Source organism: Cervus elaphus, chromosome 25 (assembly GCF_910594005.1).
Source record: "Cervus elaphus chromosome 25, mCerEla1.1, whole genome shotgun sequence".
Lineage (NCBI taxonomy): Eukaryota > Metazoa > Chordata > Mammalia > Artiodactyla > Cervidae > Cervus > Cervus elaphus.
The window spans coordinates 52,376,654-52,402,925 of NC_057839.1; the positions used below are offsets into that span (position 1 = coordinate 52,376,654).

Consider the following 26,272-nt stretch of genomic DNA (forward strand, 5'->3'; position numbering starts at 1 on the left):
CTAAAATGTATCCCCCTTGATAATACTATCTTTAAGAAAATTAAATACAGTGTGACTATCACATTTTACATGAGCTAAGAGAAGTAAGCTTAAGAAGTATAGCTGTGTTATGAAAGAATGTTGATTTGCCTACATTAGGCTCCAGAACCCACAACATGATCACTGAATAGAACTTAGGGAAAAGAGATAACTCTCTGAGCTTCAACATTTAGGGTGGTTACATCTGAGTGATAGGAGAATAAACTCTAAGATGCTGGCTACACACAAGAAGATGACTCCAGTTTTTGTGGGTGCCATTGATTATATTGTTTCCTTGCTTCACACTAACAGGCCCCCAACCACCTCCCAGCTCTTGAGTATTTAGTATTTGTTAGTGTCAGAAAGAGATGCTATTCAAGCACTGCCCAAGGTAGTATTTGGAGATGTATGTACTCCAGACAATTAGTTGTGTCTCCTTAATGAAGGGAGTATCAAGTCTTCCTTTGCATTAGTTTGGTGAAAGTCATGGAGCAGTCAGCAAGAGAAGCTGATACAATGTTGCTTAATTGTCTTGTAAGGTCATATAGAGGTAGTTCTAAGAATTCTTGAATAACTTGCATCAGAAACTGCCTTTTCACTAAACCAGACTTAAGCTCTATTGAAATTGAGAGGATAATCATTTTTCCATACTCTGAATGATAGTATCAATGAAACAAGTGTCATTATTATTGCTATTTACTGATCCTTTTGAGGTGGGCAAAATGGGATTGAATTTGGTGCTTCTATAATTTATGGGAATATTTCTTAACTCCTTTAATATTTGAGATTAAAATTGTTAGTGTGAAGAATTTAGCATATATTTGGAATATACTTTTCTACATACATAGTGAAGGTTTATGTTAATATTAACAACAGAAATGTAAAAGGGAAGATACTATCTTTTTTGTTCTTGAATTCTGCATTGAGTATATGGTGACTGTTAGGTAAAAGTTTATTAAATTTGTTACTATATATTTTCTAGAAGATTTAATAATTTTTTTCTTCAAAGTAAAGCAATGCATGTATTTATACCTAGAATTGCAACATTTTTATCTAGAACTGGTCATTATTTAATATGTGTATACTTTACCTCTATAGCACATATGTCATTAAATGATAATGGAGATCTAGGTGACTGATTTTTCTGGGGAAAAGAATCACTATTCAGAAGAGGGAAGGGAATTTACTCTTGCAACTGTTCATTCCTATAGCATTATGAAGGACATAGCTTTGATAAGCCTTTAATATAAGACCCCTCTGCCTACCTATCAATACTTAGTTGTCAAATAATTATTAATAATGAGGCAGATATTGTTGCTGGTGATAAAGATGATAGATGATGAAGAACAGTAGTTCTCATTCTTTAAAGCTTAGAAATATTTGCCTACTTTCCTTCTAGTAGTTTCCTTTCCTGAGAAAGGCTGTTGTAATAACACATATTCTTCATCTGTTGACATAACTAGAATTTACCAAAATATCTTAACATAAAACATTTGGCATTGCTACAGTCCACAAGGTTGCAAAGAGTCTGACAAGACTGAGTGACTAACTGCAAGCACACATGTCGACTGACTGTTATTTCTTACTTTTTTTTTTTAAGCATTCTAACACTTCATATCAGCAAAAAAAGAGAGATGAAGAGATGGTTCATTATCTTAGCTTTTAGCTTTTAGAGCAAACACTTAAGACTGAGTTTGTTCCTGGTTTGCACTGTCTTAAAGAAAAAACCTGAATGTGTAAATGAAGCAATCTTGCATCTCCAAACAGACAGTTACACTGAGTGTCTCCAAGAGAGGAAAAGTGCTCTGTCCACTGTATCACTCTGGATGTATATATCACTCCCTTTATGCTCAATAGATATTTCCTTCCTCATCAGCAACATATTACTTTATTAACACAACGTTTGATAACTTTGATTTTACTTTATTTTCAATTCTAAATAGTAACATGAACTGAATAGATAAGTAGAGATGCTCATTTAGTTCTCAGAGGATTTAATCGTGACTATGAATATGAGACAAAATGACTAAAACTCCCATAAACTTCTCTTCAATTCAGTTCCCTTCAGTTGTGTCTGACACTTTGTGATCCCATTGACTGCCACACATCAGGCTGCCCTGTACATCACCCACTCCCGGATTTGCTCAGACTCATGTCCATTGAATCGGTGATGCTATCCAACCATCTCATCCACTGTCGTCCCCTTCTCCCCGCTACCTTCAATCTTTCCCAGCATCAGGGTCTTTTCAAATGAGTCAATTTTACATCAGGTAACCAGAGTATTGGAGTTTCAGCTTCAGCATCAGTCTTTCCAATGAATATTCAGGAGTGATTCCCATTAGAATGTACTGGTTGGATCCCCTTGCAGTGCAAGGGACTCTCAAGAGTCTTCTCCAACACCACTGCTAAAAAGCATCAATTCTTTGGTGCTCAGCTTTCTTTATAGTCCAACTCTCACATTCATACATGACTACTGGAAAAATCCTAGCTTTGACTAGATGGACTTTTGTTGGCAAAGTAATGTCTCTGCTTTTTAATATGCAGTCTAGGTTGGTAATCATTTTTTAGGATTTGAAATAGCTCAACTGGAATTCCATCAGCTCCACTAGCTTTGTTCACAGTGATGCTTCCTAAGGCACACTTGGCTTCACATTCCAGGGTGTCTGGTTCTAGGTGAGTGATCACACCGTCGTGATTATCTGGGTCATGAATATCTTTCTGGTATAGTTCTTCTATGTATTCTTGCCACCTCTTCTTAATATCTCCTGCTTCTATTAGGTCCATACCATTTCTGGCGTGTATCGAGCCCATCTTTGCATGAAATGTTCCCTTGGTATCTCTAATTTTCTTGAAGTAATCTCTAGGCTTTCCCATTCTATTGTTTTCCTCTATTTCTTTGCATTGATTGCTGAGGAAGGCTTTCTTATTGCTCCTTGCTATTGTTTGGAACTCTGCATTCAAATGGGTATATCTTTCCTTTTTTCCTTTGCTTTTCACTTCTCTTCATTTCACAATTTGTAAGGCCTCCTTAGACAGCCATTTTACTTTTTTGCATTTCTTTTTCTTGAGGGTGGTCTTGATCCCTGTCTCCTGTACAATGTCATGAACCTCCATCCATAGTTCATCAGGCACTCTGTCTATCAGATCTAGTCCCTTAAATCTATTTCTCACTTCCACTGTATAATCATAAGGGATTTAATTTAGGTCATACCTGAATCATCTAGTGGTTTTCCCTACTTTCTTCAATTTAAGTCTGAATTTGGCAATAAGGAGCTCATGATCTGAGCCACAGTCAGCTCCCAGTCTTGTTTTTCTGACTGTATAGAACTTCTCCATCTTTGACTGCAAAGAATATAATCAATCTGATTTCGGTTTTGACCATCTGGTGATATCCAAATGTAGAGTCTTCTCTTGTGTTGTTGGAAGAGAGTGTTTTCTGTGACCAGTGCATCCGCTTGGCAAAACTCTATTACCCTTTGACCTGCCTCATTCTGTACTCCAAGGCCAAATTTGCCTGTTACTCCAGGTGTTTCTTTACTTCCTACTTTTGCATTCCAGTCCCCTATAATGAAAAGGATGTCTTTTTTGGGTATTACTTCTAGAAGGTCTTGTATGTCTTCACAGAACTGTTCAGCTTCAGCTTCTTCAGCATTACTGGTCGGGGCATAGACTTGAGTTACTGTGGTATTGAATGATTTGCCTTGGAAATGAACAGAGATCTTTCTGTCATTTTTGAGATTGCATCCAAGTACTGCATTTTGGACTTTTTTGTTGACTATGATGGCTACTCCATTTCTTCTAAGTAGTAGGCACAGTAGTAGATATAATGGTCATCTGAGTTATCTTCACCCATTCCAGACCATTTTAGTTCACTGATTCCTAAAACATCGACATTCATCTTGCCATCTCCTGTTTGACCATTTCCAAATTGCCTTGATTCATGGACCTAGCATTCCAGGTTCCTATGCGATATTGCTCTTTACAGCATCGGACCTTGCTTCCATTACCAGTCCCATCCACAACTGGGTGTTGTTTTTGCTTTAACTCCATACCTTCATTCTTTCAGAGTTATTTCTCCTCTGATCTCCAGTAGTATAAAGGGCACCCATTGACCTGGGGAACTCACCTTTCAGTGTCCTATCTTTTTGCCTATTCATACTCATGAGCTATTTCAAATCCTAAAAGATAATGCTGTGAAAGTGCTGCACACAATATGTCAGCAAATCTGGAAAACTCAGCAGTGACCACAGGACTGGAAAAGGTCAATTTTCATTCCAATTGCTAAGAAAGGCAATGCCAGAGACTGCTCAAACTACTGCACAATTGTGCTCATATCACACACTAGTAAAGTAATACTCAAAATTTTCCAAGGCTTCAATAATACATAACTGTGAAATTCCAGGTGTTCAAGCTGGTTTTAGAAAAGGCAGAAGAACCAGAGATCAAATTGCCTACATCCATGGGATCAACAAAAAAGCAAGAGAGTGCCAGAAAAACATCCATTTCTGCTTTATTGACTATGCCAAAGCCTTTGACTGTATGGATCACAATAAACTCTGGAAAATTCTGAAAGAGATGGGAATACCAGACCACCTGACCTGCTTCTTGAGAAATCTGTATGCAGTTCAGGAAGCAACAGTTAGAACTGGACATGAACAACAGACTTGTTCCATATAGGAAAAAGAGTATGTCAAGGCTGTATATTGTCACCCTGCTTATTTAACTTATATGCAGAGTACATTATGAGAAATGCTGGGCTGGAAGAAGCACAAGCTGGAATCAAGATTGCTGGGAGAAATATCAATAACCTCAGATTTGCAGATGAGACCACCCGTATGGCAGAAAGTGAAGAAGAACTAAAGAGCCTCTTGATGAAAGTCAAAGAGGAGAGTGAAAAGCTTGTCTTAAGGTTCAACATTCAGAAAACTAAGATCATGGCATCTGGTCCCATCACTTCATGGTAAAGAGATAGGGAAACAATGGAAACAGTGAGAGACTTTATTATATTTGGGGGGCTCCAAAATCACTGCAGATGGTGATTGCAGCCATAAAAGACACTTGCTCCTTGGAAGAAATGCTATGACCAACCTAGACAGCATATTCAAAGGCAGAGACATTACTTTGCCAACAAAGGTCTGTCTAGTCAAAGCTATGGCTTTTCCAGTAGTCATGTATGGATGTGAGAGTTGGACTACAAAGAAAGCTGAGAGCCAAAGAATTGATGCTTTTGAACTGTGGTGTCGGAGAAGACTGTTGAGAGTCCCTTGAACTGCAGGAAGATCCAACCAGTACTTCCTAAAGGAAATCAGTCCTGAATATCCACTGGAAGAAGTGATGCTGAAGCTGAAACTCTAATATTTTGGCCACCTAATGCGAAGAGCTGACTCATTCGAAAAGACCCTGATGCTGGGAAAGATTGAAGGTGGGAGGAGAAGGGGAGGACAGAAGATGAGACGGTTGGATGGCATCACCAACTCAATGGACATGAATTTGTATAAACCCCAGGAACTGGTGATGGATAGGGAGGCCTGGCCTACTGCAATCCATGGGATCGCAAAGAGTCAGACATGACCGGGCAGCTGAACTGAACTGAACTATGTTGGTCATAGTTTTTCTTCCAGGAGCAAGCGTTTTCTAATTTCATGGCTGCAGTCACCATCTGCAGTGATTTTGGAGCCTAAACGTTCTCTTAGTACATAAAAAGTATGAAAAGTATCACGAGATGAGGAAAGCTACAGACAATGTGGATTGTCTTTCAGTTCAGTTCAGTCACTCAGTCGTGTCCGACTCTTTGCGACCACATAGAATGCAACACACCAGGCCTCCCTGTCCATCACCAACTCCCGGAGTTTACTCAAATTCATGTCCATTGAGTCAGTGATGCTATTCAACCATCTCATCCTCTGTCCTCCCCTTCTCCCACCTTCAATCTTTCCCAGCACCAGGGTCTTTTCAAATGAGTCAGTTCTTTGCATCAGGTGACCAGAGTATTGGAGCTTCAGCATCAGCATCAGTTCTTCCAATGAATATTCAGGACTGATTTCCTTTAGTAAGGATTATTTGGCTCTCCATGAAGTCCAAGGGACTCTCAAGAATCTTCTCCAACACCACAGCTCAAAAGCATCTATTCTCTGGCACTCAGCTTTCTTTATAGTGCTACTCTCACATCCATACATGACCACTGCAAAAACCACAGCCTTGACTAGTTGGACCTTTGTTGACAGAGTGATGTGTCTGCTTTTTAATTGATGCCTAGCTTGTTCATAACTTTTCTTCCAAGGAGCAAGCCTCTTTTAATTTCATGGTTGCAGTCACCATCTGCAGTGATTTTGGAGCCCAAGAAAATAAATCCTGTGACTGTTTCCCCTGTTTTCCCAGCTATTTGCCATGAAGTGATGGGACCAGGTTTCATGATCTTACTTTTCTGAATGTTGAGTTTTCAGCCAACTTTTTCACTCTCCTCTTTCACTTTTGTCAAGAGGATTTTTATTTTTATTTATTTTTTATTTTTTTATTTTTTTTTAAAGTAGTAAGGATTTTTATTGTCAAAACAAGTAAGAGATACAAGCGTAACAGAAGACACAAATAAATTAATTCTGATCATTTGAGACTCCAGGGTGCCTCTGGGGGAAGGTCAGCTCGGCTCCTTGAGTAGACACAATAACATCCAAAGCAAAAGACAGCAGGAATGGGAGACAGCGTTCAAGACAGTGGTTGTACATGTACACGGTGAAGAGAAATGAAAAAGTGGCTTCCCCAGTTCCTTTCCTCAGTGAGGTACATGTTTACAAAGGTATGAGGCTCATTTGAGGGGAAAATGATTGCATACAGAAATTTTTTAATTCTTCTACCTCCCAGGAAAAAAATTTTCAAGCCCTAGCCTGAACAAGAAAATCAAAATAGAGTGACACTAGTTTCATATGAACCTCAAGACTATATCCAAACCCCAGTTGCCACCTCTTTTTTTAAAGTTTAACATCCATTTATCTATAGCAAGCCAGTAGACTGAATTTTCTCCTTAGGAAGTTTTCAACCAAATGGAAGTTAAATTAATCTCACTGTAAAGTGCAACAAAGGATATGTTAAGACTAGTGTTTGTTCTGTGACACGCAGAAGAGAAGCACCCCTCCCGCAGCACGGGCCCCAGAGGTCCCAGAGGAAGGGCTGGCTGCGGGACTCAGGGGCCCGTGAGGTCCCCCAGAACTCGAGGAGGCTGCTGCCAGCACAAACGGGGGGTCCCTGCCGGGCTGGCTCCTAGCTGCACCCACATCTCCAGCAGGTCTAGGGTTCCCTAACAGCAGACCGGAGCACCCAGCGCCAGCACGGCCGCGAGGGCCGAAGCCGCCTGCACTAGTCCGCGGACGTCCCTACGCCGTGTTCTGTCCATGCGCACCTGGACAGTGCTGAAGGAATCCTGAAGCCTTGGTTCTGGAACATCGAAGACAGTCACCTAGTAAGCGGTGGCCCAAGTTCTAGGGATCCTCATACATCACTGCTCAAGTTTAGTCTAAAGCTAGAGCAATACAAAAATGGCTTTTCCACACAAGGACAAGCTTTGCACTAATGTTTCGCAAAAACCAATTATGTCTCCACCTAGCCTCAGTTTGATTTTCACAAAGACAAAACTTTTCCTATGTCAGAGCCACGGTAAAGGGAGCTGGGCTCGACACCCTCGATGCAGCGTCCCCGGGACAGAAAGCTCTAGAAGCCAGTGGGTGTGAGAACATTCAGGTCGCGGGGCTTGAGGCTGTGGGCCCGTGGCAGCTGTCTCGTCCCTTCCGTCACTGGGATGTCCATCTTGGGCGGCTTGGACGCTGCTGGCTCCTCCCCGCTTCGGGCGGCTTGTGCGCGCATCACTTCCATTGGAGAAGGCTTCTGAGCTCCTCGGTAGGCCTGGATGGCAAAGCCTCCTGACTCAGACTTCTGGAGCGGTCTTGGTCCAAAGAGGCTCCATTTATCGGTCGAGCTTCTGTCTTTATCCCCGCTTCCAGAATCCATGGTGCTAAGACTGGGGCCAGGTAAGGCTGTGGAAGGACCAGAAGTGAACCAGCCTCTGGTCTTCTGCTTAGGAGAGGCCTGGGGACTGCTGCTCGGGGTGGACTGCGTGGAGGCTGGCTGCCTCTCCTCTCTTGCTGTCTCTCCACTCTGGAGCTTTAGTTTGTGGAGTGCTTCTGCCACTCGAAGGTACTTGGTCTCCTCAGTGGTGAGGCCCTTGTGAGGGGTGTAGCCAGCATCTCGCAGCCCTGCCTGTTGCTCAAAATGCTGAATGCTCTCCTGGGTCTGTTTTGTGATCAAAGAGCTCATGATGACGTGGGTAGCTTTGGCCTTCACCACAGGGGCCTTCTCACTGTCGCTGGCCGATGGCGGGGCCGGGGCTCGCGCGGAGACGCAGGGCCTCCCTCCTCCACCTTGGCGAGGTGCTGATACTTGCGCTCTGGAATCACTGGCTTCCAGGGGATGCTGCCCATGTCCGATGGAGGAGGAGTCATGGGCGTAGGGTCCTCGAGGGCATCATCATAGCTGAATGCCCGGCGGTACATCCCGATGGGCAGGGACATCTTGCCTAGAGGCCCACTAGGCTCAAGAGCAGGCACTTCTGGTTGTCTTGAAGCCATTGAGAGACTGGGATCCAGGTGTTTTTCCTACACAGATTTTGAGCCGAGTCCCCGCCACCAGAGAGAGGATGTGACGATTAGGCCGACAGACAGGTATCAGTGAGGAACATTGTCCAGCTGCTGCAAATTAGCAAAACTGCTCAGGAAGAGTCCATCCATTCCAGAGGTTCTTTCCGTCCGCTGCCGCGGAGCTGCCTGCGGCCCGAGCTCCGGGACTAAAGAGGCTCCAAAGACCCACGTCTCTCGAAAGGTTGTTGTGCAGTCCGGATCCAAGCCATGGTGTGAGCGGCGCTGTGCCTGAAGCGACACAGAACGTCCCAGACGCCAACCTGGGAGGGAGAACCTCAAGAGGATTTTTAGTTCCTCTTTGCTTTCTGCCAAAAGAGTCACGTCATCTAGGTATCTGAGGTTGTAGATATTTCTCCTGGCAATCTTGATTCCAGCTTGTCCTTCATCCAGTCCAGTGTTTCTCATGATACATTCTGCATATAAGTTAAATAAGCAGGGTGAAAGTATCCAACCTTGAAGTACTCCTTTCCCTATTTGGAACCAGTGTGTTGTTCCATGTCCACTTCTAACTGTTGCTTCCTGACCTGCATATAGGTTTCTCAAGAGGCAGGTCAGGGGGTCTGGCATTCCCATATCTTTCAGAATTTTCCACAGTTTATTGTGATCCATACAGTCAAAGGCTTTGGCGTAGTCAATAAAGCAGAAATGGATGTTTTTCTGGAACTCTTGCTTTTTCGATGATCCAGTGGATGTTGGCAATTTGATCTCTGGTTCCTCTGACTTCCCTAAATCCCACTTGAACATCTGGAAGTTCACAGTTCACATATTGTTGGAGCTTGGCTTGGAGATTTTTGAGCATTACTTAACTAGCGTGTGAGATGAGTGCAATTGTGCAGCAGTTTGAGCACTCTTTGGCGTTGTCTCTTTGGGCAACTGGATTGCAATCATTGTTTGGCATTGGATTGTCTTTAAAGTTTCCCAATATCAGCTATCACTTAGAATGATTAAACCTTGAGGCATAAAGTTGCTTCTCTAGATACTCTTGCAATTATTTTTGGTTCCTCGCTTTCTCAAATATTCTGTCCTAATTAAAGGCTTCCTAAATAAGTGTGTAAATGTTGATTTTTAAATTGCAATTGCAAATTACTTATACCCTCTAAAGCTCAGGAAGCCTTGAAACCTTTTATCTCTTCTTCTGATATCATAATCATGCAATTAAACATCTACAGTAAGCAGATGAGATAATGTAAGTGGAGTCATGTTTTCTTCAGTGTACAAATCAATAAAGCTACTGCAACGACTTTGAGGTCTATGATGGCGCTACTGGAAATGATACCTATTTAAAAGAGGTATCATGTGCCCTAACAGCTAATATTGTTGCTCAACATTTTGGCTATAATATTTGAGTTACTCTCAGTGTCTTCCTATACTCACAGATTAAAAGAATGCCAAAGTCCAAAGGAAAAAGGAGTCCAGAGGATAAAAGACATACTCTTGAGCTCTATACAACAAAGTTGCTAGAGTCATATTGTCTTATTTTCCAGGTGCCTATGTTCTCCAAGTCAAGGCCACGGATGCTGATGACCCAACCTATGGAAACAGTGCCAGAGTCGTTTACAGCATTCTTCAGGGACAACCTTATTTCTCTATTGATCCCAAGACAGGTAAATTTTTTATTAGAGACAACATTATCACCTCCCCTTCAAATATTTAAACTTTAATTAAATCTTGGCATGGGAACTTGCCTCTTCTAACACCTCAATAAAGATTCAGTGTGCTGACTATCAAGCCAAGAAGATCAGATCTTACCTTGCTGCTACAAAGCTAGTTCCTTCAGATTGAAACTGGTATAAAAATAAATTTTTTATGCATATATGTCAAGTCCAAATTTGTTAGGAATTCTCTGTATTATTTACTTTAAATTTTCAAACGGTTAGGAATATTTTTTTGTTTGTTTGCTTCTTCTAGCTAAAATAGCTTTTTATTTCTAAAAATAAAAAGAAATAAAAGAAAAAATAAGAAAGAAATAAAAGAAAAAGGAAAAAAAAAGCTTTTTTATTTCTAAAAAAGCTAAAATAGTTTTTTTCTTGGTTGAGTTCAATTATATTCAATTTGGGGGCCAAATCAACTCAAGAATGGAATTTCTATTGTTCTGTTTATCAAGGGTTATGGATGGTGACTTTGGATAAACATAGATAGGGGAAAGGAGAGGGCTGACAAACTTGAAACCCCAAGATCACTATTTTTTCTGCTCTATGTTTTTGAATTCAGTCTCATTTTTAAGTCAAACTTTTGAAATTCCAGTTTTCAAGGCCCAATATATAAGAATCTATGGAAAATATAGGAAGGGCAGGAAAACATGCAGGAAGATTTTGCATTCTCTTTAAAACTAAACAAGGTAGCCCTGTTTCTAGAGAATTTGTTTTTGAATAACAATGATTTTCAGGAACTCCAGTCAAGCTGACCAGTGATCAAAGGAGATGCTCTGTGTCACAGTTAATGCAGAAACCCTGTAAAGACGGTTGTTTTATTAATTCATATATACCTCATAGCATATTGCATGGTGAATTCCATACTATTTAACACATTAGTTTAAAGTAATGGAATCAATTGTTAATATAATGGACTGATAAATTACTTTTAAAATCTGTAAATAGATCTTTAAAGAGCTACACTGATTTTAAGGTATTCGCTTCTGACACTATACATGCAAATGAGTTAAACTTCTCAAAACTTATACTTCCTCGACATGTTTAGAATCTGGAATACCAGTTAGACATAGGTTAATTAATAATTAACCATAGATGGATGCTGCCTGGAAACATAAGGTCAATTAAGTGAAAATAAAGAACCTACAAATTTTCTGTCAACTTAACCTGCCATCCTGTCCTCACTTCTCACCTTCTTCATCAAGCCAATAGGGAGACAGAAGCCATCTAAACATTATGATAATAAGCCTGGGAGTTGCTCCCTTTTGTACACCTGAAAAAGAAAAAAAAAGGTAAATAGTTGTAAAGACAGTATTAGCCCATGAAGAAGGGAACATCAGTGCTTAAGGAAATACAGAGAGGTTTGGTACAAAGAAACTCTTTTGGTTTGGAAGATCAGAAATCAAAAGCCAGAGGGCAACTGTTAAGAATGAGTGTGTAATGGGAAGATTATACCTAAAATTTAAGTTATTTATTTATTTATTTTTTTAAAGTTATTTTTAAGAAGGAGACAGACAAGATGAGAAGTAAATATTTTAAGTATAGGTACTGAGGAAACTTTGTGGTGGTTATTGTTGTTTACCTTTGGAAAGTTTTTATATTTGTAGGAAAAAAAGGGAAAATTGGTGATAAAAAGTTTGAGAAAGTTGTTTATGATGGTACAATGTTCCAGAGGAATTAAGAAGGTTTGTACAAAATGTCAGATGTATAGACAAATAATGAAATTATCAAAGATGTTATCCATCCTTTTTTGAGATCAAAGCATTATGGGTTATTTTTTCTGATACAATTATGTTTAGAGAATCTAACAGAAATAGAAGTAAGAACAGCATATGTCTCTTAGATCACTTCAACCTCTGAGAAGCACTTCTCACAGGCAGAGAGCATGCGAGAAAAGGAAAGGAAGGTGTATAGACATTGGTGAGGAGGAAAGTGTTTAGTATTAGGCTAAACTTCCTGAGTTGTATTGATTATAAAGAAGATGAGTTTATATACTCAGAATAAATGTGGCAGAAGAAAGAGTAAAGATTTAATATTGGCAAAATAACTATAGATGGAGATAATATCCAACTAAAAAAAACACAAAATATGAAGATGAATTGAAGCATAAGTCATGGGTGCAGAGTATAATTGCTCTGGTCAAATTAATAATGAACAGACAATTATATGAATCAAATACTTGCCTCCTCTTGATTGTTCAATATCAAATTTAGATAAATTCTAATGTCTTCTGAAAGCATCATTTTACAGAAGAGTGTATATATATTCATCATAAGGCTTTTCTAATTGTGTATTTATATTTCTATATGAGGCCTTTTATTTATAACTGAAGGTGAAACAATTCTGGTGTGAACTATGGAATAGATTTTTCGAAGCATTGATTTTCACTGGAGACAGAAGTCTTGGTACTAACAATGCCCCAGACCACTAGACAGGAAAAGAGTGGATGGTGAAGCACATCATTAATAGAATGATAACTAGTTCTTCATGCACAGAAACCATTAAGGAGACTTTTTGTCAAATTTATCACCTTGTGGTAGATCAGAATAAATCAAAAATCAAGGGTAATTGCAATTTCTCAGAAATAGCCTCCATTTGTTCCAGCCATATAGCTTCCTTTTATGATTCCTTTTGCTGTTGTGAAATAAAATGCATGAAAAACTGATACTAATAAAAAATTTCCACATTTGACTACAGAAAACAGTTTAAAATAATTTCTAAGTGAAGAGCCTCATCAAAACTTCTGGTACCTAAATATTTATGAAGAGATAAATATAATCATTTACTATTATTCACTTGGAATGATAAAAGTTTTACATTCTCATTGACATTGCTGTTTGACAAACATTCATTGCATCTCTATAATATAAAAATAAGGTCAGTTTATTTATAAATGATATAAAGTGATGCATTCTATGAAATACATCCCCAAATGATAGTTCTTTTCAAAATTGGCTAATTTGGTAATTCTATGACTTACCTAAGAGATTGTTCACTGTGATTAACATTTGCATGCCTTCATGTATATGCCTCAAATAATTATTAAACATTTTTAAAAAGCTAAAAGGTATATGGATTTATAAACACCAAATAATATTGATTCTTGTTATATTTAGCATATATTAAACACTAAAATATTTGTTCCATTGATATACTTTTATATTATATATACTATAGGCTTAATATTTATTATATATTAGAAAAATATTTATAATCTATAAAACATTAAATGAGAGGCATTGTAATATTTTATTTGATGCATGAAATTGAGAGGTTAAATGTTTCCATAGTATTGATAAATTATTTTATTTAGGAAAACAAATGTTATTATAAATAATTGATCTCATGACAATTTGCATTTAAAATTCTTCTGAGGTATTTGAATTTTTCTCTAAATGATTTCAAATTCTAGTCTGAGTTGGATAACTAGATATTGCTATTTTGTGTATCATGTGGTGATATGTTGATTTTTCTAAATAATCTCAGCTCTACCTGAGAAAGCCTTATAAGCCTATTTTAGCTCAACATATTCTAAAATTTATAAACTTTAAATTGTTTATCATGGTAAAATATACATAACAGAAAATTTACTATTTTAACCATTTTAAGTGTACTCTTCAGTGACATTATGAATGTTCACACTGTGTAAACATCACCACTAGTCATCTTTAGAAATTTGTCATCAATGTCTTTTTGTTTATGTGCACTGTCAAAAAGTGTATTTACAAGACTTTGCTATGTATTTAATGTGCATTTTGAGAAATCACATGAAAACAACTGAGTGAGAATGGGGTTGCAAGCCTGAGTTATTTTCTTTTTTCTTATATCCACTATCCTAAGATTTCGTGCTCTGTATTTCTGTCCTTGCTTCTGTTTGGGAAATTTGATAAAATGCTGAGAGAACTGACACTTTCTCAAGACTTTTCCTCTTTCAGTTCCATTAGCACATTTTGTTTAAAGATTATTCTCTTTAAGCCTACTTCCTAAATAAATCCTCCTCCACCCTGACTGATATGTATGTTTTTCAGTCTTAAAAAATGCATTAGTGTTTTAAAGCCCCATACTAAAATTAAAGCATGCGTCAGACTTTATTTTGGATTAATTCTTTATATAAACTACAATATACATATTTATACTATTTCATGACTTGAACATGCCTTTGATTTTAAGTCAGAGAAAAGTCTTACAGGATTCAGACATTTCAGTCAGTGCTTATGAAAAACAGATTTTTTTTTTACAGGAGTGAAATTGGAAATAGACAATTATTAAGATTCACCAGCATATGCTGTTACCTGTTTTATAATAATTTGCATATGTACAGTAAATTGCATGATTAAAAATATACCACAGACAATGGTTTCCTTGTATTCCGCCTTGTCACACTTTATGAAAACTCTGTGTGAACTCTACTTGCCTTATTTTAGAAACCATGGAATGCACAAATCAGCAGATAGATATAACAATATTTGGCCTTGAAAGGAAAATACTCCAGGGGTATGTCTTTAGGAAGTTGTAGAATTGTTGTATAAAAGAGGAATTAGCTGTTTTCTGTGTTGCACAAGAGTAAAAGGACTATCAGTGGCTCGTAGGCATTACAGGAGAAAGAATTTTGGTTTCATTAACAAAAAATTGATGTTAATGCTTGTCCGTAAATAAGAGGGGCAAACACCTCATGAGATGGTGAGCTTCACTTTACTGGAAGTGTTAAAGCAGGTATTGAGTGATAAGGTGCTGGATTCTAGTATTAATTCCTTGATACATATTTATCTATAACCAATTGCCTAGCAGGTTCTGTGTGCCAGGATTCTGAGATGAATCAAGACGATCCTCAAATAGAACCCATCTATCTGAAGGAGGTCATCGTGTCCTCAGAAAATTACATTTGGGTTTCCTAGGATACAATTCTATGATACATAGTGTGGCTCCTGGGCGCTAGATATAGGCTGATGAGAGTGGGGAAATTTCCTTGAGGGAAAAAAAAAAAAAAACCTTTTGGGGAAGTGACTTCTAAATCTTAAAGAATAGTTAAGGAATGTTGTAGGTGCAAAGTTGGGCCATGCAAACTTCACATTTTCTCCTCAAGATAACCTGATAACTTTTCTTATCCTCAAAATACATTATTGGCAACATTTTTCTTTAAATTATATACCTTATCTGTGTGGTCATGGACACCACATTTTTAATAAAGTTTAAGAATGAACTAGCTTTAAAAAAAAATCACTGCAGAAGCAAAAAAAAAAAAAAAAAAACTAATTCAGTGTAGAATTTTAGATAGAATGACCAATACAGTCCTATGAAGATGACTTTGATGACAGATATGAAAAAAGTAGAGCAGTTAATTCATGGTTTGTTCTTGTTGAGTTGCCAAGTTGAACCCAACTCTTTTGCACCCCCAAGGACTATAGCCTGCCAGGCTCCTCTGTCCAGGGGATTTCCCAGGCGAGAATACTGGAGTATGTTGCCATTTCCTTCTCCAGGGGAATCTCCCAAACCCAGGACTCAAACCTCTGTCTCCTGCCTTAACAGGCAGATTCTTTACCACTAAGTTCACTGGTCAATAAAGCAGAAATAGATGTTTTTCTGGAACTCTCTTGCTTTTTGATATTCCAGCAGATGTTCACAATTTGATCTCTGGTTCCTCTGCCTTTTCTAAAACCAGCTTGAACATCTGGAAGTTCACAATTCATGTATTGCTGAAGCCTGGCTTGGAGAATTCTGAGCATTATTTTACTAGTGTGTGAGATGAGTGCAATTGTGCAGTAGTTTGAGCATTCTTTGGCATTGCCTTTCTTAGGAATTGGAATGAAAACTGACCTTTTCCAGTCCTGTGGCCACTGCTGAGTTTTCCAAACTTAATGGCATATTGAGTGCACCACTTTTGCAGCATCATCTTTTAGGATTTGAAATAGCTCAACTGGAATTCCATCACGTCCACTAACTTTGTTCGTAGTGATGCTTCCTAAGGCCCACTTGACTTCACATTTTAGGATGTCTGGCTCTAGGTGAATGATCACACCATCATGAGTATATGGGTCATGAAAGTCTTTTTTGAACAGTTCTTCTGTGTATTCTTTCCACCTCTTCTTAATATCTTCTGCTTCTGTTAGGTCCATACCATTTCTGTCCTTTATTGAGCCCATCTTTGCATGAAATATTACCTTGGTATCTCTAATTTTCTTGACAAGATCTCTAGTCTTTCCCATCTTATTGTATGTTCAAGCTGGTTTTACAAAAGGCAGAGAAGCCAGAGATCAATTTGCCAACATCTGCGGGATCATCAAAAAAGCAAGAGAGTTCCAGAAAAACATCTATTTCTGCTTTATTGACTATGCCAAAACCTTTGACTGTGTGGATCACAGTAAACTGTGGAAAATTCTGAAAGAGATGGGAATAGCAGACCACCTGACCTGTTTCTTGAGAAACCTGTATGCAGGTCAGGAAGCAACAGTTAGAACTGGACATGGAACAACAGACTGGTTCCAAATAGAAAAAAGAGTACGTCAAGGCTGTACATTGTCACCCTGCTTATTTAACTTATATGCAGAGTGCATCATGAGAAATGCTGAACTGGAAGAAGCACAAGCTGGAATTAAGATTGCCGGGAAAAATATCAATAACCTTACATTTATAGATGACACCACACTTAAGGCAGAAAGTGAAGAAGAATTAAACAGCCTCTTGATGAAAGTGAAAGAGGAGAGTGAAAAAGTTGGCTTAAAGCTCAACATTCAGAAAACTAAGATCATGGCATCCGGTCCCATCACTTCATGGCAAATAGATGGGGAAACAGTGGCTGACTATTTTTTTGGACTCCAGAATCACTGAAGGTGGTGACTGCAGTCATGAAATTAAAAGAGGCTTACTCCTTGAAAGGAAAGTTATGACCAACCTAGATAGCATATTAAAAAGCAGAGACATTGTTTTGCCAACAAAGGTCCGTCTAGTCAAGACTATGGTTTTTTCAGTGGTCATGTATGGATATGAGAGCTGGACTATAAAGAAAGCTAAGAGCCGAAAAATTGATGCTTTTGAACTGTGGTGTTGGAGAAGACTCTTGAGAGTCCCTTGGACTGCAAGGAGATCCAACCAGTGCATCCTAAAGGAGATCAGTCCTGGGTGTTCATTGGAAGGACTGATGTTGAAGCTGAAACTCCAATACTTTGGCCACTTGATGCAAAGGGCTGACTCATTTGAAAAGACCCTGATGCTGAGAAAGATTGAGGGCAGGGGGAGAAGGGGACGACAAGACAACGAGATGGTTGGATGTCATCACCGACTCAACGGACATGAGTTTGGGTGAACTCCGGGAGTTGGTGATGGACAGGGCAACCTGGTGTGCTGTGGTTCATGGGGTCACAAAGAGTCGACACGATGAGTGACTGAACTGAACGGAACTGAAGTTACCTTGGAAGTCCTATTCATCTTGGAAAGAAATTTCCAGCAGAGGGAAAAGATGTTGCAAAGCTCTCGTGAACAAAAGACGGAGTTGTAAAAGGTAAGATCAGAGAGTTAAGTGAGAAAGTGAAGACTATATTATATCTTCAATCCGAGTGATCTGCACTGTCTCTGAGGATCTCCTATAGGAGGAGCTCTATGACCTGCTTCACACTCAGACCTCATCTTCCTGGCTGCCTTTTTAAGAACAGAGCGGTGATCCAGGTCTCCTCTGGACTCTAATCCTCAGAGAATGGAGAATGCAGTCTTTCATCTATTGTTCATTTTGTCTTTCTTTATCTATCTATATCTATTTATCCATCCATCAGTCCACATAATCTATCTGAATAGTCTCAAATTAATAATATTTTCCAGCTTTGTTAAGATATAATGAGCATATAATATTGTGTAAATATAAGGTATACAACGTATTGGTTTGATACACTTGTATATTGCAAAATGATCACCACCATTGTGATCATTAGCCACACCTCCATCATGTAACACAATTACCATTTTCTTTATGTGATGAGAAATTGTAAGACCTATCTTAGCAAGTTTTCAGTATATGATGTAGTAATACTAACTGTAAGCACCATGATATATATTATATTCATAGAACTTATCCATTTTATAACTGTAAGCTTGTGCCATTTGACCAGAATCTCCCAATTTCCTTCACCTCACAGCCCTTGGTAACCACTTATCCTACTTTCTGTTTCTGTAAGTTTAGCTTTTTAGTCTATGTATAAATTATATCATAGCATATTTATCTTTCTCTGTTTGACTTATTTCACATAACATAATGTAAGTTTCTCCTATGTTGTTGCAAATGGCAGAATTTTATTTTTCATTCTCATGACTGAATTATTGAATTATATTCCATTATATCACATCTTCTTTATCCATCGATCTGTTGATGGACACTTCTGTTATTTTTATATCTTGGCTATTATGGATAATGCTGTAACGAACATGGTGTGAGAGATTTTATTTTCACTTCCCCTGAATATATACTCAGATGTGAAGAATTGTTGAATCATATAGTAGCTCTATTTAAAAAAAAAATTTTTTTTTAAGGAAACTCCATACTATCTCCTACTGTTGTTTTTGTTCCTTAGTCGCTAAGTTGTATCTGACTCTGTGACCCTATGGACTGTAGCATGCCAGATTTCCCTGTCCTTCACTGTCTCCCAGAAACTGCTCATAATCATGTCCATTGAGCAAGTGATGCCATCCAACCATCTTATCCTCTGTCACCCCCTTCTCCTCTTGCCCTTATTCTTTCCCAGTATTAGGGTCTTTTCCAATAAGTTGGGTCTTCACATCAGGTGGCCAAGTATTAGAGCTTCAGCTTCAGCATCAGTCCTTCCAGTGAATATTCAGGATTGATTTCCTTTAGGACTGACTGGTTTGAACTCCACGCTGTCCAAGGGACTCTCAAGAGTCTTCTCTAACACCACAGTTCAAAAGCATCAAGTCGTCGGTGCTCAGCCGTCTTTATGGTCCAAATCTCACATCCATACATGACTACTGGAAAAACCATAGCTTTAACTAGATGGACCTTTGTGGGCAAACTGATGTCCCTGCTTTTTAATACACTGTCTAGGTTTGTCATAGCTTTTCTTCCAAGGAGTAAGTGTCTTTTAATTTTGTGGCTGCAGTCACTATCCACAGTCATTTTGAAGCCCAAGAAAATATGTCACTGTTTCCACTTTTCCCCTATCCATATCCAATGAAATGATGGAACTGGATGCTACATCCCTACCAACAGTGCACAGGGTTCTCTTTGCTCAACATTCTTGCCAATACTTGTTATCTCTTGTTCTTGACTTATTGTTAACAGCCATTATAAAATCTTAAGGTTATGTCTCATTGTGGCTTTGATAATTGTACATTTCCCTGATGAATATTGATGTCCAGCACCTTTTCATGTAACTACTGGACACTTGTATTACTTCTTTGCAAAAATTTCTATTCAGTTTCTTTGCCCATTTTTTAAACTAGATTTTTGTTTTTGTTAATGAGTCACATAAGTTCTTTTCTATTATGGGTATTAAGTCCTTATCAGATATATGGTAAACAGACAATTTTCCCATTCCATAGACTGCCTTTTCATTTTTGTTGATTACTCCTTTTGCTATGCAGACGCTTTTTAGTTTGATGTAGTCCTACTTGTTGATTTTCAAGATGTTTTCCCAGAAGGTTTATTTATCTTTGAAAACCACTATCTCATTTTGCTTCATATCTGTGGTCTTCTTTTATACCATCTCTCTCAATAGTGGTATGCTGCAGCCATATCGACCTCCAAGTGCTCTTCTTGTAAGCTTTAAGGAAGTAATGCTCTCCTTTTCATCACTAGGATACTCCTCCCTATGTTCTTTATAAGTCTACTTCTTCCATTTCTCTAGAATTGCAGCTCTAAAGTCTTTCCTTGCAGAGGACATTTCTGATACTACCTTCAGAAGCACTTGCTTTCACTTTCCTCATAACAGCAATCACCATCTGAAATTAGTTTAATCATTTAATAGCTTCTTTATGGGCTTTGCACCACTCCACAGGAACACATACCCATTAAATGTACAATTCATGAAGGGACCTTGTAAGAGACTCTATCAATTATTTTCCCAGATGAAAAAAGATGATACCCAGTTGGGCAATTTGAAATTAGTTTAATAAAAGGACTCTTTATGGGATGTGCGAGCAGATTGTAAGGAAACCATAAAGGATAATGCAGAATCTGGAGAAGAAAGAAGAAGGGGCTGCAGTTTCCACACTGGAGTGGAAAAATGAGGGAATGGGGGTAGAGACAGGCAGACCGTGGCAGGAGAGAGTGTGGAATGTGGGAAATTTATGGAAAGAAAAGCCCAACCTCATCATCTGTCTACTATCCAATCATTTGCATATTGGCCTAAAGTAACCAGAAGCCAGAGAGGAGAAAGAAGTCTAGAAAAGTATACAAATTGGTACTGGGGAAGCAGATGGAAGCATGTTTCCCACTGTACCCTTAAATCTAGTAACAGTGCCTGAATGAAATGTATATTTTAGTAAAGGTGTTTACTAACTCTATGGCCCCATGTTTAAATCCTACAGTTCAACAGCCACTTCAAGAAATAACTCAGATCAAACCAAATACTCGATTATCACATGTAATATTTTATGATTTTTTCAATATAGTAGTACATTACTTTCACCTCAAAAAGTTGACAGCAGAGTCAGTCAGTCAGTTCAGTCACTCAGTCATGTCCAACTCTTTGCAGCCCCGTGGACTGCAGCACGCCAGGCTTCCCTGTCCATCACAAACTCCCAGAGTTTGCTCAAATTCATGTCCATCGAATCAGTGATGACATCCAACCCTCTCATCCTCTGTTCTCCCCTTCTCCTCTTGCCTTCAGTCTTTCCCAGCATCAGGGTCTTTTCAAATGAGTCAGTTCTTCACATCAGATGGTCAAAGTATTGGAGTTTCAGCTTCAGCATCAGTCCTTCCAATGAATATTCAGAACTGATTTCCTTTAGGATTGACTGGTTTGATTTCCTTGCAGTCCAAGGGACTCAAGAATCTTCTCCAACCACAATTCAAAAGCATCAATTTTGGTAAGATCAGAGTTATCAAACCCAATTTTACGAAATACACCCAGATTCACCAAAATTGAGAGGCTTGAATACAAGCAGGAGGGTGATAGTAAAGGGAGACTATATCCCCTGATAGGTTAGTATTATTTAATATATAAATTTAAGGGTATAATACTCTTAACCATATATTTCCATTTATATTGGCAGAAATAAATATATTTTTCTCATTCTTGCTTTTACCCTAATTATCTTGATTGTGTATGTTGGAAAGTTCATCAGGTACAAGACACTCATACTAGGATTCAATGTACATGTGCCTAAAAAGTAAAGATTGATTATAAATCAATGAATTTATTTATTTACTATTTAAATTAATTTTTTAGTTTTTAAATTAATTACAATTTGTGGTATCATTACTGTGGAGTTTCTGTGGAGTATTTACTGTTGTTTTTGCTTAGTCACTAAGTCGTATCCCACTCTTTGCAACCCCATGGACTGTAGCCTGTCAGGCTTCTCTGTCCATGGGTTTCTCTAGGCAAGAATACTGGAGTGCATTGCCATTTCTTTCTCCTGGGAATCTTCCTAACCCAGGGATCAAATCTGTGTCTCCCGCATTGGCAGTTGGATTCTTTACCACTGCGCCACTAGGGAAGGGAAGTCCATTGTGATATTGGAAATTGTCCTATTAGAAATGAAGTGAGTAAAATAAAAAAATATACATATGTTCTTACTGGAAATGAATTGAGTAAACACAAATCTTATCAACAAGTGGAAACTATAGCATGAATGTGAATTAAATTCAGGCATTTATTTAGAAAATATAAATATTATAAGGCAGGCAGATGTCATGTAGCTTAAGGCGTACAGCCAAGATGTAGAGATAAAGGATCTTAGTTAAGACCTTTGGAATTGAAACATCAGAAATCCAAGCTGAAGAAAGGACAAACAGATTGAAATAATAGTAAGTGAATAGCAGAGCATAAATGAAACAGCAGGAGTAAAAATGGAATTTGCCTTTTTTACAACTTTTTCCTGCCAAGGGCTAGAAGAAAACTCAGATTGTAGTTAAATCTAAATTAGCAAAAGAACAACATTAGATAAGTACAGAAGAATTAGGGATATGTATTTAGTTTATGATTTCGATTCTATATTTTGTGTTTACAACTTATATTACATTTATTATTCATATAAGCCTTATTATTTAAGAAATAGCAATACTAAATACACAAGCATTTAAGACAAGTTATCTGCAATCCCCCCTAAAATTATTGGGTATATGTTAGTGTTTGTTATAAAATTCATTTAATAAATTCAGAAGGTTTCAGCTTTTTCACTATGACTACATATAAATACAGTTCTACACTTGGGCATAAGGGCAGAAAATGAGTAAGCTATATAAATATGCATATATATCAAATGGTTCATGATTATAAATTATTTATAGATTTCTTTCTTTATTCAGCTAGTCATCCCACTAGTCAGATGATCAACACAATCTTACCAAGTTTTTTTCTGAATGATAAGCACTCCATTAGAGGCTGGAATAACTTGGTGATAAGAGAGACAAAACTCCCTACAATGGCAAAGCTTAATGAAATCTAAGTAAAAAAAAAAAATCTGTGACTAAAATTAGTGAGAGGAATCCTGAGAAACAAAAGAAAATATACAAATAAAATATTTCAAGTGTTTAAAAAAGTTAATATATATATCCTAAAAAAATAAGAATGAAGAATATGGTATTTTTTTAGAAATCTCATGCTCACTGTAACCACTTAGGAAATGGCAACAAGCTCCAGTATCCTTGCCTAGAAAATCCCATGGACAGAGCAGACTAGCAGGCTATAGTCCATGGGGTTGAAAAGAATTGGACATGACTTAGTGGCTGAGCATGCATATAAAATATACATTTTTTTAACAATTTATTTTTTAAAGGTAAGATCATTCTGTGTAAATTATGTTTAAGTGGGGTTGACTTAGTGAGGTCCTTAACCATCTTCCCAATGCTGCACAAATGTCAGTAAATGGCTATTACCGCAATATATTGAATTATATCCAAACCATTGGACATTGTGGGTGTTTCACTTTTAAAACTACACATAATTTAATGGGGGAAAATAAAGCAAATGAAACCACTGACAAAGAATTAAATTCCAAAATATACAAGCAGCTTATGCAGCTCAATACCAGAAAAATGAACAACCTGATAAAAAAATGGGCTAAAGAACTAAAGAGACATTTCTCCAAAGAAGACATACGGGTGACTAATAAACACATGAAAAGATGTTCAACATAATTCATTAGTAGAGAATGCAAATCAAAACCATAATGAGGTATCATCTCACGCTGTTCAGAATGGCCACCATCAAAAAGTCTACAAACAGTAAATGTTGGAGTGGGTGTGGAGAAAAGGGAACCCTCTTACAGTGTTGGTGGAAATGCAGACTGGTACAGTGGAGAACAGTGTGGAGATTCCTTAAAAAACTAGAAATAAAACTGCCGTCAGTTCAGCTCAGTTCAGCCGCTCAGTCGTGTCCAACTCTGCGACCCCGTGAATCGCAGCACTCCAGGCCTCCCTGTCCATCACAAACTCCCGGAGCTTACTCAAACTCATGCCCATCGAGTCGGTGATGCCATCCAGCCATCTCATCCTCTGCTGTCCCCTTCTCCTCCTGCCCCCAATCCCTCCCAGCATCAGGGTCTTATCCAGTGAGTCAACTCTTCACATGAGGTGGCCAAAGTATTGGAGCTTCAGTCTTAGCATCAGTCCTTCCAATGAACACCCAGGACTGATCTCCCTTAGGATGGACTGGTTGGATCTCCTTGCAGTCCAAGGGACTCTCAAGAGTCTTCTCCAACACCACAGTTCAAAAGCATCAATTTTTCGGTGCTCAGCTTTCTTCAGAGTCCAACTATCACGTCCATACATGACCACTGGAAGAACCGTAGCCTTGACCACACAGACTTTTGTTGGCAAAGTAATGTCTCTGCTTTTTAATATGCTGTCTAGGTTGGTCATAACTTTCTTTCCAAGGAGTAAGTGTCTTAATTTCATGGCTGCAGTCACCATCTGCAGTGATTTTGGAGCCCAAAAAAATAAAGTCTGACACTGTTTCCACTGTCTACCCCTCTATTTCCTAGGAGATGATGGGACCAGATGCCATGATCTTAGTTTTCTTAATGTTGAGCTTTAAGCCAACTTTTTCACTCGCCTGTTTCACTTTCATTAAGAGGCTTTTTAGTTCCTCTTCACTTTCTGCTATAAGGGTGGTGTCATCTGCATAACTGAGGTGATTGATATTTCTCCCGGCAATCTTGATTCCAGCTTGTGCTTCTTCCAGCCCAGAATTTCTCATGATGTACTCTGCATGTAAGTTAAATAAGCAGGGTGACAATATCCAGCCTTGACGTACTCCTTTTCCTATTTGGAACCAGTCTACTGTTCCATGTCCAGTTCTAACTGTTGCTTCCTGACCTGCATACAGGTTTCTCAAGAGGCAGGTCAGGTGGTCTGGTATTCCCATCTCCAAGTCAAAGTCGAAGGCTTTGGTGTAGTCAATAAAGCAGAAATAGATGTTTTTCTGGAACTCTCTTACTTTTTCGATGATCCAGTGGATATTGGCAATTTGATCTCTGGTTCAATACGACCCAAGAATCCCACTGATGGGCGTATACACTGAGGAAACCAGAATTGAAAGAGACACATGTACCCCAATGTTCATTGCAGCACTGTTTACAAAAGCTGGGGCATGGAAGCAACCTAGATGCCCATCAACAGATGAGTGGATAAGGAAGTTGTGGTACATATATACAATGGAATATTACTCAGCTATAAAAATGAATGTGTTTGAGTCAATTCTAATGATGTGGATGAAACTGGAGCCTATTATACAGAGTGAAGTAAGTCAGAAAGCGAAACACCAATACAGTATATTAACGCATATATTTTGAAGTTAGAAAGATTGTAACGATGATCTTGTATGCAAAGCAGCAAAAGAGACACAGATGTAAATAAGAGGCTTTTGGAGCATGTGGGCAAAGGAGAAGGTGGGTTGATTTCAGAGAGTATCATTGAAACCTGTATATTACCATATGTAAAATAGGTGACCAGTGTAAGTTCAATCAATGAAGCAGGGCACTCAAAGCCCGTGCTCTGGGACAACCCAGAGGGATGGGGTAGGGAGGGAGGTAGGAGGAGGATTCAGGATGGGGGGACACATGCACCCGTGGCTGATCCATGTCAATATACGGCAAAAACCACTACAATATTGTAAAGTAATTAGCCTCTGATTAAACTAAATTAATTGAAAAAAAAAACACATAATTTTTGTTAGCATGTCTTTGCTAAAGAATCTGTATAGAATCATTTTCTTGTGGACTATTTTGGAAAACTGAACATTTGTGATGTTTGTTTTCTATTTTTCCCCCCTTAAGGTGTTATTAGAACAGCTTTGCCAAACATGGACAGGGAAGTCAAAGAACAATACCAAGTCCTCATCCAAGCCAAGGATATGGGCGGACAGCTGGGAGGGTTAGCTGGAACGACAATAGTCAACATCACCCTCACGGATGTCAATGACAATCCACCTCGATTCCCCAAAAGTACGTTCTTTCCTGTTAAGTCTAAATCAGTGCAGCTTTTTAAAAAATGTCTTACTTTTTATTGAATTTTACAAGACTTGTAATGATTTTCCAGACGCTTTTGTTCCTTAGGAAGCAGAAGCTAAAAATTAAATGTCCTCAGAATTACATTTTTCCATTAGAGTCATACATAGCATGATTTTAATAGAAAATAACATAAATGAGTCAATATTTATATAAGTTATGTTATCAATTCATATGAAAGTAAAATATTCATAGTAGGTTGAGATCTTGTCTAATTCCTTACTAATTGAAAAAGTAATACAAATATGAAAA

General features: G+C 38.3%; 1 protein-coding gene and 1 pseudogene across 2 annotated transcripts in view; one reads left to right on the forward strand and one right to left on the reverse strand.

Annotated features, from left to right (window-relative positions):
* Positions 1-26,272, forward strand: part of CDH12 (cadherin 12) — a 445,647-nt gene that overhangs the window by 337,171 nt on the left and 82,204 nt on the right. Inside the window, exons 4-5 of the mRNA XM_043887731.1 lie at positions 10,187-10,306; positions 25,790-25,957. Coding sequence (XP_043743666.1) covers positions 10,187-10,306; positions 25,790-25,957 — 288 coding nt within the window. The remainder of the gene's footprint in view (positions 1-10,186; positions 10,307-25,789; positions 25,958-26,272) is intronic.
* LOC122683841 lies at positions 6,545-8,970 on the reverse strand (annotated as a pseudogene). Its single transcript, XR_006337840.1, has 2 exons — positions 8,692-8,970; positions 6,545-8,605 (listed from the first exon to the last, which is right to left on the reverse strand). The product of XR_006337840.1 is annotated as a putative monooxygenase p33MONOX (transcript).